This window comes from Staurois parvus, unplaced genomic scaffold (assembly GCF_062004578.1).
Source record: "Staurois parvus isolate SC_StPar_1 unplaced genomic scaffold, SC_StPar_1.0 ptg001132l, whole genome shotgun sequence".
Lineage (NCBI taxonomy): Eukaryota > Metazoa > Chordata > Amphibia > Anura > Ranidae > Staurois > Staurois parvus.
In genome coordinates this window covers 740,497-753,274 of record NW_028318928.1, presented here as the reverse complement: position 1 = coordinate 753,274, position 12,778 = coordinate 740,497, and the positions used below count along the sequence as shown (strand labels likewise).

Below are 12,778 nucleotides of genomic sequence, written 5' to 3'. Positions count from 1 at the left end.
GTTGAGTGGTAGGGCGTTGGATGCATCACACCTCACTGAAAAGGATGTAACATTCTATCCTGAAGTAAATTATGGGGCTAAAAGTGACAGAAAGAAATGCCCTGGTATTCATGTAGAGTTCAGCTTTAAGGAACTCCACAGGTGGGTCTTTCCAAACATCTAAGAGAACCACAGATCTTTTGTGAATGTAGGCAGTCTCAATTTCTTCTGTCTCTTCATGTACTCCCAAATAGAATCAATGGTGTTGAGATAAGAACTCTGTGGGAGCCATCCATATCTACCATGATCAGTGCTGGGACAAGGTCACCTACTGCCCAAAGCAAAGATCTCATACTGCCCCCGGCAGGACGTTGAGTGGTAGGGTGTAGGAAGCATCACACCTCAATGAAAAGGATGTAGCATTCTATCCTGAAGTCAATTATGGGACTAAAAGTGACAGAAAGAAATGCGCTGGCATTCGTGTGAGCAATAAAATGGCCCTGTGTTGGTAGTGTCACTGTAAGGGCCCATTTGCAGTGCCCACACTCTAAACTCTAGCGGTTTAGTGTACAGCAGCTCTCCTTCAAAGCTAGAGTGAGCTAGCAGTAGGGGGATGGTGTGATGTTCATTTCACTGCATCACGCAGTTACCTTTTATCGACTCAACTTTAGTTGATATGCACTAAGTGACACTTCATTCATGTCACTGTACAGCAGTATGGCGCATTGTGCTGCTGTACAGTGATGTGCGATCCCTTCCTGCTTTTTATCAGAGCTCTGTGCATTGCAACCTCTGAGCTACATTGCAGTGTGAACAGGATACATAAAAAACAATTGTTTTCTGTGTGTCCTAGTGTTGACCTGTATTCATCCAGCGCAGGAAACGTAGGTCACTGCACTATTTGTGAGTAGGGCCTTAATTAGAAATGCACCTACATCTGTCATGTGGGCATTTCCCGGACGGGTTGGACAAGACTTCAATAAATGCACAATCTCTTCTCATAAAGGCCCTCTCTTCGGCAGAGAGACATGTAAAGCCCAACTGCATGGGCTCTACTTCAATGGAGGACTCAGGCCCAGGAGGCATGGGTGGGAATGCAAAGCTCGAAGCCAAATGTACAGGAGGCTGCAGCAAGTGCAAGGTTTCTCTCAGAATCTGGTATCAATGAGAATGGCAAACAAGATTAACTCGTCCAGATTGTTAGGTATATCTCATCTTTAATGTTATCAGAGAGGCCATGGGAAAAAAACACCCACAAGAGCCTCATTGGGCCTCATTGTAATCACAAATAATGAAGAAATAGTGAAGCCTACTTTGCTTCTGTCCGTAGGGATCGTCTTGGGCTGCATCTCAAAATATATTCCAACCTGGTTGAGAAACCCTCTGCAGTGAGCTGGATCACCCCCAAACAGCTGGGGAAGTGAAGCAGAACCAGTCATACTTCTTACAGTGGTAGTATCAGAGGCTGCTGCCTGAACCGAGATAGAAGCAGCAGCAGGGATGTCTTGCAACACTGTTTGTAGTGGAGCAGCCAGGGTAGGAGGATTCAGATGAGAAGTTATTATTTAGGAGTCTTTGTATTGCTATGGCAAACTGATCCAAGTGGTAGTCCTGCTCGTCCAATCGGAAAAAAATATTACGGCTAGGTGGATTATCTGCATTTTCTGAATTTATGGCCCTTTGCGTAATGTCAAGAACCATAAACCAGACGGAGACAGAAAGTGTAGTTCAAATCACACCTTTAATGAAATAGCAAAAATAACACAGTACAGGAACGTAGTCAAAACAGAAGCCAGTGTTTGGATGCCAGAGCGGATAATCAGATAAGCCAGAGTCAGGAAACCAGAAGTCAGTGTAGTCAGGAGCTAAAAATCAGGAACAGGAACAGCCAGACCGAGTTGTACACAGGAACACAGGCAGGAACACACAGCAGATCACAGACCATGCAAGGGCAAGGAGGAAATGAGCTAAGCTGCTAAAATAGCAAAAAAGGACTGGCTGTAGGGTGGACTGATAAGGTAGGTAATGGTATTCAGGTGAGTCACTGTGAAAACAACAAGTGGCTGGTAATTAACCGAAACTGAGCAGCTTCTGAGCACTGAAAGAAAAGAGCTGCTCGTTAAGTAGCAGGAGCTCAGCCCTGAATACCTGGAGACAAACCAGTGAAGGTTCAGGATCCATCTGAATCACTAAAATCTAGCCAAATGGTCTCTCAACAGGATGTTGTCTAAATATCCCACAATGAGGATGTTAGGAAAGTGCAGCAGGGCTTGTACCACTAAGGCTAGTACCTTAGTGAATACCTGAGGTAAACACAAGAGGTAAAAGGGCAGGGCCATAAACTGGTTATAAGAGAAACCCACTGCTAAGCACTGAAGTCACTGATGCACTGCAAAGATGGAAGACATGTAGCTGAGCATCTTTGATGCCAACAGAAGCCAGAAAGCCTCCCTGATGAATGAAGGAGATGACAGATTTGGTAGATTCCATGTGGAATTTTTGGACTCAAATGAAGATGTTTAAAGCTTTGAAATCCAGAATGGAGTGAATGCCCCCTTTGGGCTTGGGAACGGTGAACAGGTTGGAGTAAAACCCTTGGAACCATTCTGTCCCAGGAACTGGGGCAATGTCTCTCTGATCCAGAAGTCCAAAGAGTTCTCAGTGGGGATCTGCTAATTTGTTCGTGGCTCAGGAAGGTTGGAGGTGAGAAACTGAGAAAGGGCAGGTGGAAAAACTTCAGTTGGTAGCCCTGGAAAAACCATTTCCTGCACTGGTAACAGAAGAGATTGTACCTTGGGTTGGCCTACAACTTTGCTTGCCAAAACAGGTCAAAGACTTCATGTGTTCTACAGTGGTCATCAAAGAATTTTTTCCCATCAATACTCCTTTTGCTAAGTACGTGAGGGCCCACATCATTTCTAATGTCTCTGCATGTGCATCCAGGCCCCTTTTATTGACACGGAGTGCAGGTGTCCACATTTAATATATAATATAATATATTAGACTTTTAAAAGGTAAGAATTTTTATACAGGGGTTCCACACTGCAATGTCTATCTTCATTTCATTGACTTGCCAATACAGATGGAAAATACTACATATCTCTACTATGGATGTGTAAAATTTAAAAAGCCAGTTGATTGTCTTTGTTAGCTGGTGGAATTATCTCTGAAATCAATAAAGTCATGATCACCGTGTAGCCTCACTTAGAGTAAGAATTTTATTGCACAGTAGTGATCTCTTTATGGTCTAATGATAAAGAATAGTCAATAATCCAATGAAGTATGGCAGGCCTTAATTGCATGCCAAATGCCCTGGGGAGGGGGGAAAGTGGGTAATATACTGTATGAGCATGGGTGTCTCTAATGCCTTAAAAAGCCCAATGCCGTGTGCCACAATCAAGCTACCAGTGAATTTTGTCATTGTATTAAAAAGTTCTGTTAAAACAATCAATAATCACATAAAGGAAATACATTTTTCCTTTTCCTAAATTCTTTTTTATTCACTTTTATTGTGGCTTTGAACTTGTTGGAAAATGTGACTACTGCAAAAAGAGTAAATTCCCTAACACAGACGTCTCCCTTCTTGAACATCATAGCCCTCCACCCCTACCTTCACCTCTTTACATAACCTTTTATATAGCTGCTGCTTTTATGTAGCACCTGCACATACTGTATGAGAGGATTTTAGTTAAAATGAATGGTGACAGGGTCTCTTTACAGATTATAAATACCAGCAGAAGTTCTCACTTTGAAACCCTGTTGTAGCTTCTTCTAGTAACCTTTATTATTTTATCTTCAGATACCCTCAATTTATTTAAACTAGTTAGGCTAAAGTTGAGTTCTCGGAAAAGGACAGATCTCTATCACCTTAGAAATATAGGAAAAAACTGAGGACTCCAGAGTGAGGGAGGGTTATAAGGGAGGCGCCCACGTGGCATGTCCTCAAAAACCTTGCCAATCAACTGAATTTAAGAGCCTGCAACCCAAGGTCTATGAATACTCAGCCTGTGTCCTGTACTGTACAATTAAGATAGTTAATTTCATGTCTTTCTTTATTTAATGGTTTACAATGTCATCCCTATATGCCCCCTGTCCATTTGCACTCTGAAGATTATGTAGCACTAACCCCCAGAAGGACAGCTAAGGATAAACAGGTCACACCATCTGCCTCCCAGGGGCAGCAGCCCCAGGAGAAGTGAAGCTCTTGTAGAAGCCACCATCTCGATACCCCTTTCCAGGGATTGGCTAAGGCATGATAAATATTTGTAACTGGATATTTGACTCTCTGCCCTATTTCTGAAAGCTTCTCCCAGAAGCAGGAGGGAAAAATCAAACACCCAGCTTAGAAAGCCCTGACCAGACAAAAACAATAGATTACTGTTCCACTAACTACAGTAAAGCCAACAACTAAATTTAGCGTAACAGCCTAACCAGAGAAGGGCGCTATATCCAGGACTGCTATCTCCAGAGCTCAGTGACAACTACTGTGCTCCAACCAACAATGCTTATGCTCCCTGAGGAGCTTGCTGAATCGCTAGTAAAATGAATGAATAAAGACATTTAAAACTTGTGCTTCAAGTTATTTTCCCCGTTCGGTGAAAATCAATCAGCACAGTATGCAGGTAGGGATGGTCCCGCTAGAACGTTTAGGCAACATATCACCCTAATAATATAAGGCTTGTTCTATATGGTTTCTTTTAGCTTTGTGTACGTACTGTACTCCAGACTGCAATCCTTGAATTCAACCATGGTTCATTGAGAAACATTCATGTTCAAACCCTTGCCACCTTTCATGATTGACATCCCAGCCGCCCAAATAATTTCTGGCTGGTTTTTGCCGCCATCTTGCTTTGGTACACATTACAATTTAAAGCTGAGCAGAGTTCATTGACCGGTCATTGCCGTCTGTACTCCTGGGTTACTTACTGGTTTAGAAAGGCAAAGAGGTATCGTAGTACAAGTGTGACAGTGATGGGCAGCTGTAGCACCAGCTTCTTTAGGTGAGCTACTCTATCTTGTGTCTCCAGCTCTGCAGAAAAAGAAGGACAGTGAGATGACACATTCTATTCATAACAAGTCATTTATAATGCATAGAAAAAGAATGTTGAAAAATTATTTTACTATAGCCAGGGCCTTCCAGCGGGAACGTGGGGGAATGCAGTTCTGGTACCTCCAGCACTGAATATATGTAAAGGTAAGGGGTGCTGCAGGATCAGTTGTTGCTGGCTGTTGGGGGATCTATTGTCACTGAAGGGGATCTATTTTTGTGTGGTGATCTATTGTTGCTGGGGAGGTCTATTGTTGCTGGTGGTGGATCTATTTTTGATGGGGGTCAATTGATGTTGGAAGAGATCTACTGCTGAGGGAGGTGTCTATTGTCTCCTGTCGCTGGCGAGTCTATTCACGCTGGCTGCTGGGAGATCTGCTGTACCTGCTGGGGGTCTATTTTTTGCTGGAGGAATCTGTTGTTGCTGGGGGTGTCTATTGTTGCTGGCTGCAGGGGATCACTTTTTCTGCTTTTCTTGTTATCATTAACAAATTTCATAGAAATTATTCAGCACCACAAAATGACTCTTGGCTCTGTATTCTCTAGAAAGAGCCATACCGGGAATTGGGTAGGGTGATGGAGACATAAAGTGACTCAAGGGGGAAGTTCCCGCACCTACTTTTTTGAGAAAAAAAGCCCTGACTATATCAATATAAGGACAAGGTCCCCCTGGCAAAGTACCCCCCCCCCCCATGTCAACATGTGAACCGGTTTGCTTTGGTTTGGGGGGAGGGCAAGCTCCTCCATCCTTTCCTGGACAGCCATGCTGAGATAAGGGTCTAGTATACATTTGGGGGAAAGGGGCAGAATTCTTTTTTTTCTTGTTTTTTTGCACGTTGTGCCCTCAGGGCTTTCTCAAAGCCTTGACGGTGCAACGCGTGAGGCTAGCGGTGAGGTGATTACGGTGAATGGAGTCTGAATGCCATATATTAGAATTGTTTTCAACAAAAATCTGTGTCTTTTTGCTTCCCATATTATATTTTGCCACTGGGAGACAGTCTGTGAGGAAAGAGGAGGACAGGAAAGGGGTTACTGTTGTACACATGTAAACAAAGTGCAGTTGGCCTCCTTTCATCAGTGGGATCCAACAATTAAGGTGAGCTGACACTCATAAGGTGGGGTGAAGGGCACTCTGGTGTGCATGGTTTGGCAACTGGCGCTTCCTTGCACTGTCCGATGATCAAATTAAGTGCAATAGGAGATTGCTCGGAAATTGAATTTCTTTTTTTTTTCCTATGGGATTTTTTTTCTACCATTGTTGAACTTTATATTGACTTTGGAATGAATATATTTATTATCACTGTGACATATGGATTGGTTATGTTTATTTATTTAATCATTTACATGATTCAGTGCACATTCTTTGCACATTGTTTGTATTGAGGTGTGGTCCACTCATTGATTTAATATATCTTAACATATTTATATATATTTATACATGTATCTAGATAGTGTTTATAATTTATTGATTTGGGGTCTTTGTACTGGTTTGTAATATATATTTTTTTCCTGTTATAGTGTGTTATAGTGTGATAACTGCACATTTTTTAGTGATAGCTGCTTTCTGATTATTTTTCTTTATTTTTTATATATATTTTTGAACAGCACATAGGGTTTTTTTAGTTATATATACATTTATGGTTATCCATTTTCTAGGTGGGCTTATTTGTGCATGGGCTTTAGGAGAGGCTTCCTTCGTGGACAAATCCCATGAATGCCATTTCTCTGCAGTGTATGCTGTATTGTGTCACAGGAAACAATCACCCCAGTTTGGCTTTCTACTTCTTTAGCTAACTGCAATGAATTTGCATGGCGATTTTTATCAACCCTTCTCATCAGAAGATGCTACTGTTGAGGTGTTTAACGTCCGTGGATGGCCTGGATGTCTCTGTGAGATGGTTGCAGTTCCATCTTTGTTACATTATTGCATTATTGTTTCACTTTTGCTATAGTATTCTGCTAATCTTCTTGTAGCCTCCACCTTTCTTGTGTTAAGAAATTATTTTCTTTCTCAGACCTTGTGACATTTCTCTTCCATGTGGTGCCATTGCTGACAGCATGAAATGGGAAGGGGTTTTCTTTAAGTAACACCCTTTTAAAAACAACTGTTTGCTGGACATCCGTTTAATGAATAATTAAACTTACCTGTACTTGAATTGTTGTTAATTAGGATTTTATTATCTAGGAGCTTTGCTCCTAAGACTTTCATTGGGGTGTATTTATTTTTGCAACATGATCTTGAATGAATGTGTTAGGAAACTTTTTTGTGTGTGAAAATTAAAAAATCTTGTTTGCAATCAATGGCCCACATTTGTGGGAGTATTTTGTAATATAGTGTCCCATAAAAAATGTTGATTCTGAAAGGAAAGGAAAGGTTTCCTGACAAATCTGTTGGGGTGTACTTATTCATGCTGAGCACTGTGTGTGTGTACATATATATATATACCACAAACACACTTAAATACACTTACTGATACTTATTTAGCAATTATTTATATTCAAATGATTGCACCGGCATATGTAGGGAAAACCCTATAAAAAGAGCAATCCACTAAGTATGTCCTGCAACCAGTTCGATGTGTCACATATCATTGTGATGAGTGAGAGCAGTTCTTGGACAGTTCACCACGGGTCACAGTACATCATTGCTCTTTGTACTATATCATTAACTGGTCATTCCACCAAAAACTGGCATTGTTTTTTTGGTGGGTTGGAATTACTCATTGCCTTCTTCTAGCTCTCTTGGACTCCCGTGGTGAAGTTTCCTACTTAAGTTCCCAAGTTTCGGTCCATGCCAGTGAGTGAGTCAGTTCAATGGCATCTATAAAAAATCTCTAGTCTATATTAAAGATCCTCCATTTACTCATTCAAATATGATATAGGGATATGCACTCACGGAGACAGTACAGCAGATCATGAAACATTTCATTAGGAAATAGTGGCTTTTCCAGGCCTCTGAAGTACAGTTTGAGAACCCCGGCTACAGAATCCACATCGTTTGCAGTGTAGCTGGAGTCCAGCGGTTCCTCACCTGGTAGAAAAAAAGGAACACCAGGTTAAGTGAGAACTCTACTCAGGGCAAACTTTCAGTAAACTTGCATATTGTAAGGTTTTGTGTACTTGAAGTTTTAAAAGGTTACAATTAATGGGTTAATAGGTTGGAGACATTTTGCTTACTGCAGGCTGAAAAAAAATATGCAACCCAGTACAAGGAAAAGTGGAGAAGGAATTGTAGACAATGGGAGACAGTGCAGGTGAATGAGGCAAGATATATGATCAATTGACACATGGAATGACAGCTGGCACAGGGACCAAATGCTGGACAAATGGAATGGTCACTGGGTTCATGAAAACATCATTAGACAAAACAAAGGCCGGTGGCACACAGGACATAACCACTGGAAATATGGAGCACACATTGAACACATGGATACACTAGCACTGTACATAGAGACAGACTTCACTGGTACAACGACAGACCACTATATTGCAAACAGAGATAGACTACAATCAGACACAAGGACAGATCACATGGGAACTATTGAAGGACTCTGAGTGAAACCAGTACTAGACACAGAGCAACTACCACTGGGCACAGGGACATACTACCACTGGACATAAGGAAAGCTCTCCACTGAACACAGGCATCAACCACCAATGAAAATATGGACAGTTCAACATTGGACACAGGGAGCAAGCACTACCTGACACAGAGCATCCACCACTGGACGCATGGAGCGAACACCACTGGACACATGAACAGACCACCACTGGACAAAGGGATTGACCACCTCAGGACACAGGGAGCAACCACTACTGGCTGCAAGGACTGACCACAGCTACATCCAGGGATGGGCCACTACTAAAAAATATGAGATAAGGTATGCACTCCAGATACAACAAAGTGGCAAGTAACAGCTTAGAGCAGTGGGTGCTCATTGTACTGGTGTGATTTGCACCATGTAGATAATATATTAAATTATAAAAATGCATGTCATTAAAAAGTCAAAAACAGAGCTACACAAAACATGGTCACACAAATTGACAACACTGACAACACAAAAATGCATGGTATTTATTAGGGAAAGTGCATAATAAGCCACCACTATCACAACAGCCACAAATTCACTGCCATTCTAATCACAAAGTGCCCATCACCACAGCCATTGAAGGACCAGCATTATAGCAAGGAAGTGACTACCAATATAGTTTGAAATGACCACTACAGAAACTTTACAATTAGGGAGTGATATAGATGACCAGGTTAACTAATATAGGCAAGGAATGACACCACTTTAACACCACTATAGTCTGACAGTGAATGCCAACACTATAGATCAAGGAAATTATCATAACCACAGCCAATCACTGACTTTCCTTGACCCAGAGAGTAATCCTAACTTTAGCACCTCTAGACCCGGAGAGTGGTACCAACCATAGCCACTTCTAGACTCAGAGAGTGATTAACACTTAGCTGCCTCTAGATTCAGAGAGTAGTTGGCTCCTAGCCACCTCTAGACCCAGAGAGTGTTCCCAAACCTAGTCTCCACTAAACGTAGAGAGTGATACCAATCATAACCACATCTAGATTCAGAGAATAATTAGCTCCTAGCCACCTTTAGACCCAGGAAGTAATACCAAATGTAGTCTCCTCTAGGCCCAGAGAGTGATCCCAGCCATAGCCACCTCTAGACTCAGAGAGTGATTCACACTATAGCCATCTCTAGACCTTGAGAGTGATACCAAATGTAGTCACCTCAAGACCTAGAGAGTAATCCCAAACATAGCCACCTCTAGACCCAGAGAGTGATCCCAACAACAGTCACCTCTAGACCCACAGAGTGATCCCAACCACAGTCACCTCTAAATCCACAGAGTGATCCCAACCAAAGCTACCTCTAGACCCAGACCGTGAACCCAACCACAGCCACCTCTAGACCCAGACAGTGAACCCAACCACATCCAACTTTAGACCCAGAGAGTGATCCAAACCACAGCCATCTCTAGTCCCAGACAGTGATCCCAACTGTAGCCAGCTCAGAGAGATATTAGCACCATGGCCACCTCTAGACCCAGAGATTGATCCCAACCATAGCCACCTCTAGATCTACAGAGTGATCCCCAACATAACAACCTCTAGAGAATTAGCATCTCTAGACACAGAGTACCCAGTCAGTTATCACTATACCGCAAGCAGACAAAATGAAAAAATACATTGAGAACACTTCCAGTAAAAAAGATCCCGTTAGTTGGGCACTTCTACTGCAGATCACAGCAGTGTTCATATCCCTTACTGAATGTTATTTTTACATTCATCTCAGTACGAGTTCCTTCCTGTTATCGTTGACAGGAAATATGTAAACTATAAGAGAGAAGTATCTTTCCCTGCAATCTCACTTATATTTAACATATCGTCACTTCTGATAATCTGCTGTATCTGATGTTTCACATGGGTCACATATTTATTTACTGGTCCCAAAAATACACTCATCATTAAAACGGTCACATTTTATGATAAATGGAAGGTTTACCAATATGAATGCCCTAACCACGACTACTGAACTCTCCTCTGTGGTCTTTTGCTAATACAAAACAAAGCAGTTCCATAAGAGTTATATGAACACTTAGCCACACTGATGGACTTCTCTGCTCCTTTGATGCTGCTCTTCTACTGTATGTCCCTGCATAGGGTCAACATGGTCCCTAAAGAACAGTTCTACATTCTAGTTCTGATATAAGGCCCTCCACAAGCTGGCGCCTTCTTATATCTCATCTTCATTCTTCAGGTTCCCAACCACAATCTCTATTCCACTTCCCAACCAAACCGCGAGGACTTCACATATCCTGCATCCCTTCCCCATGTTATCAGGAGCTCCCCACTCCCTACTGAAGCCTGTTGTGAGTGATGTATATGGTTTTTCTAAACAACATATCTGTCTCTATATACATCTATAAATAATAACGATGATGAATAATAATTTCTGATTGAATAAACAGCAAGTGTAAATATATAATGGTCCATAGTGCACTTGGCATACAGTTATTCACTTTAAGGACATTAAAAATAACAAGGGGGCACTCTATGTCTGGAGGATAATAGAATTTAAAGTGGTTGTAAACCTCATACATTAAATATGAATAAAGTATTTCCCTCTATAGTGTGCACTTGTCTTGATTAAGAACACCAAGGGGTTTATTTACTAAAGCTGGAGAGTTCAAAATCAGACTCCCTTCTGCATAGAAACCAATCAACTTCTAACCTCAGCTTGTTCAATGAAGCTTTGGCAATGAAACCTGGAAGCTGATTGGTTTCTATGCAGAAGGGAGTCTGATTTTGGACTCTCCAGCTTTAGTAAATAAACCCCCAAGTGTCATTTATTTCTGCTGCTTCATTCCTCTGCTATCAGCATGAATCACTTCAGACAAGTTTTCCTGACACCAAGAGGAAAAAAGGTGACAAGGGTGGGGCCTTCAGCAGATTGGCAGGTACAACTTATGTAGGAGGGTTTGTTTCATCTCTGTGTCAACTAGGGCCAGGCACTTTACTGGGTTTATGTAAGGGTTTACAACAACTTTATCCTCCACATATGGAAAGGCTTCTTTATAGTACGAGCTGTGAAAATGTGGAATAGACTCCCTCAAGAACTGGTTCTGTCCAGCACAGTAGATTATTTTTCAAAAGCATTAGAGACATTCCTAAATGCACAAAAAATAACTGGATTAGGCTTGTTGGTTTGAATCCCACCCATAGCACCACCTGCTTGGAGTTTACATGTTCTCCCTGTGCATGTTTCCTCTGGGTTCTTCGGTTTCCTCCTACATTGTAAAGACATACTGGTAGGTTAATTGGTTCCTGTGTAAATTGGCCCTAGTATGTCTATATATGAATGTGAGTTAGGGACCTTAGATTGTATGCCCCTTGAGGGTTAAGGACCGATGTGAATGTACAATATATATTTATGTGTGAAGAGTTGCGTAAATTGACGGTGCTATATAAGTACCTGTAATAATAAATCATATTTATAGAAAATAACAGAGATGGTTGATTCAGGGTATATCCTATAACCTTCAGGGGGATCAGGAAAAAATTTATTTTTGTGCTGCAGTAGCAAATTGGACCATGCTTTATAGGGGTTTTTTTTTTTTTTTTTTTTCTGCTTTCCTCTGGATCAACTGTGGAGATAGGATTGCGTAGATGGATGTTTCCTATGTATTTATTCTATTATTTATTTATTTATTTATTATATTGGTTGAATTAGACAGACTTGGGTCTTTTTTTCATCTGACTAACTTTGTTGCTATGTAAATTTGTGACAATGTGGGTGAAATAAAGAAACATCTGCCAGGGATCTGTTACTGTCCAAAAGGTACAGAAGTACCTATAGCACAGGGGTCTCCAAACTTTCTAAACAAAGGGCCAGTATACTGTCCTTCAGACTTTAGGAGGGCCACACTGTGACCAGTGGGAATCTAAATAGTATTCGCATCAGTAGGAATGAACAATGCCCATCTTTGGTATTAGGGGGAGGAATGGTGCTGTATTGTTGGTGTCAGTGGAAAAAGTAGTGCTCCATTGTTGATGTCAATGGCAGGAATTATGCCCCACTATTGGTGTTAATCTGGCCCCAAGGGCCAGATAAAGACAAGCAAAGGGCCACAGTTTGGAGACCACTTATATAGAGGATATCCTTAAACCGTTTCCGCATTGCCCTATAGCAGTATTACTGCTACAGGGCGACACGGATGCGCAAA

The 12,778-nt window shown here is 41.6% G+C and overlaps 1 protein-coding gene across 2 annotated transcripts in view; it reads right to left on the bottom strand.

Moving 5' to 3' along the window:
• Positions 1 to 12,778, bottom strand: part of LOC149439379 (rho GTPase-activating protein 4-like) — a 241,110-nt gene that overhangs the window by 28,277 nt on the left and 200,055 nt on the right. For both annotated transcript variants that reach the window (XM_089659101.1, XM_089659102.1), the window contains exons 15-16: positions 7,923 to 8,057; positions 4,906 to 5,008 (exon numbers count right to left, since the gene is read on the bottom strand). In XM_089659101.1, the coding sequence (XP_089515227.1) occupies positions 4,906 to 5,008; positions 7,923 to 8,057 (238 nt within the window). The remainder of the gene's footprint in view (positions 1 to 4,905; positions 5,009 to 7,922; positions 8,058 to 12,778) is intronic.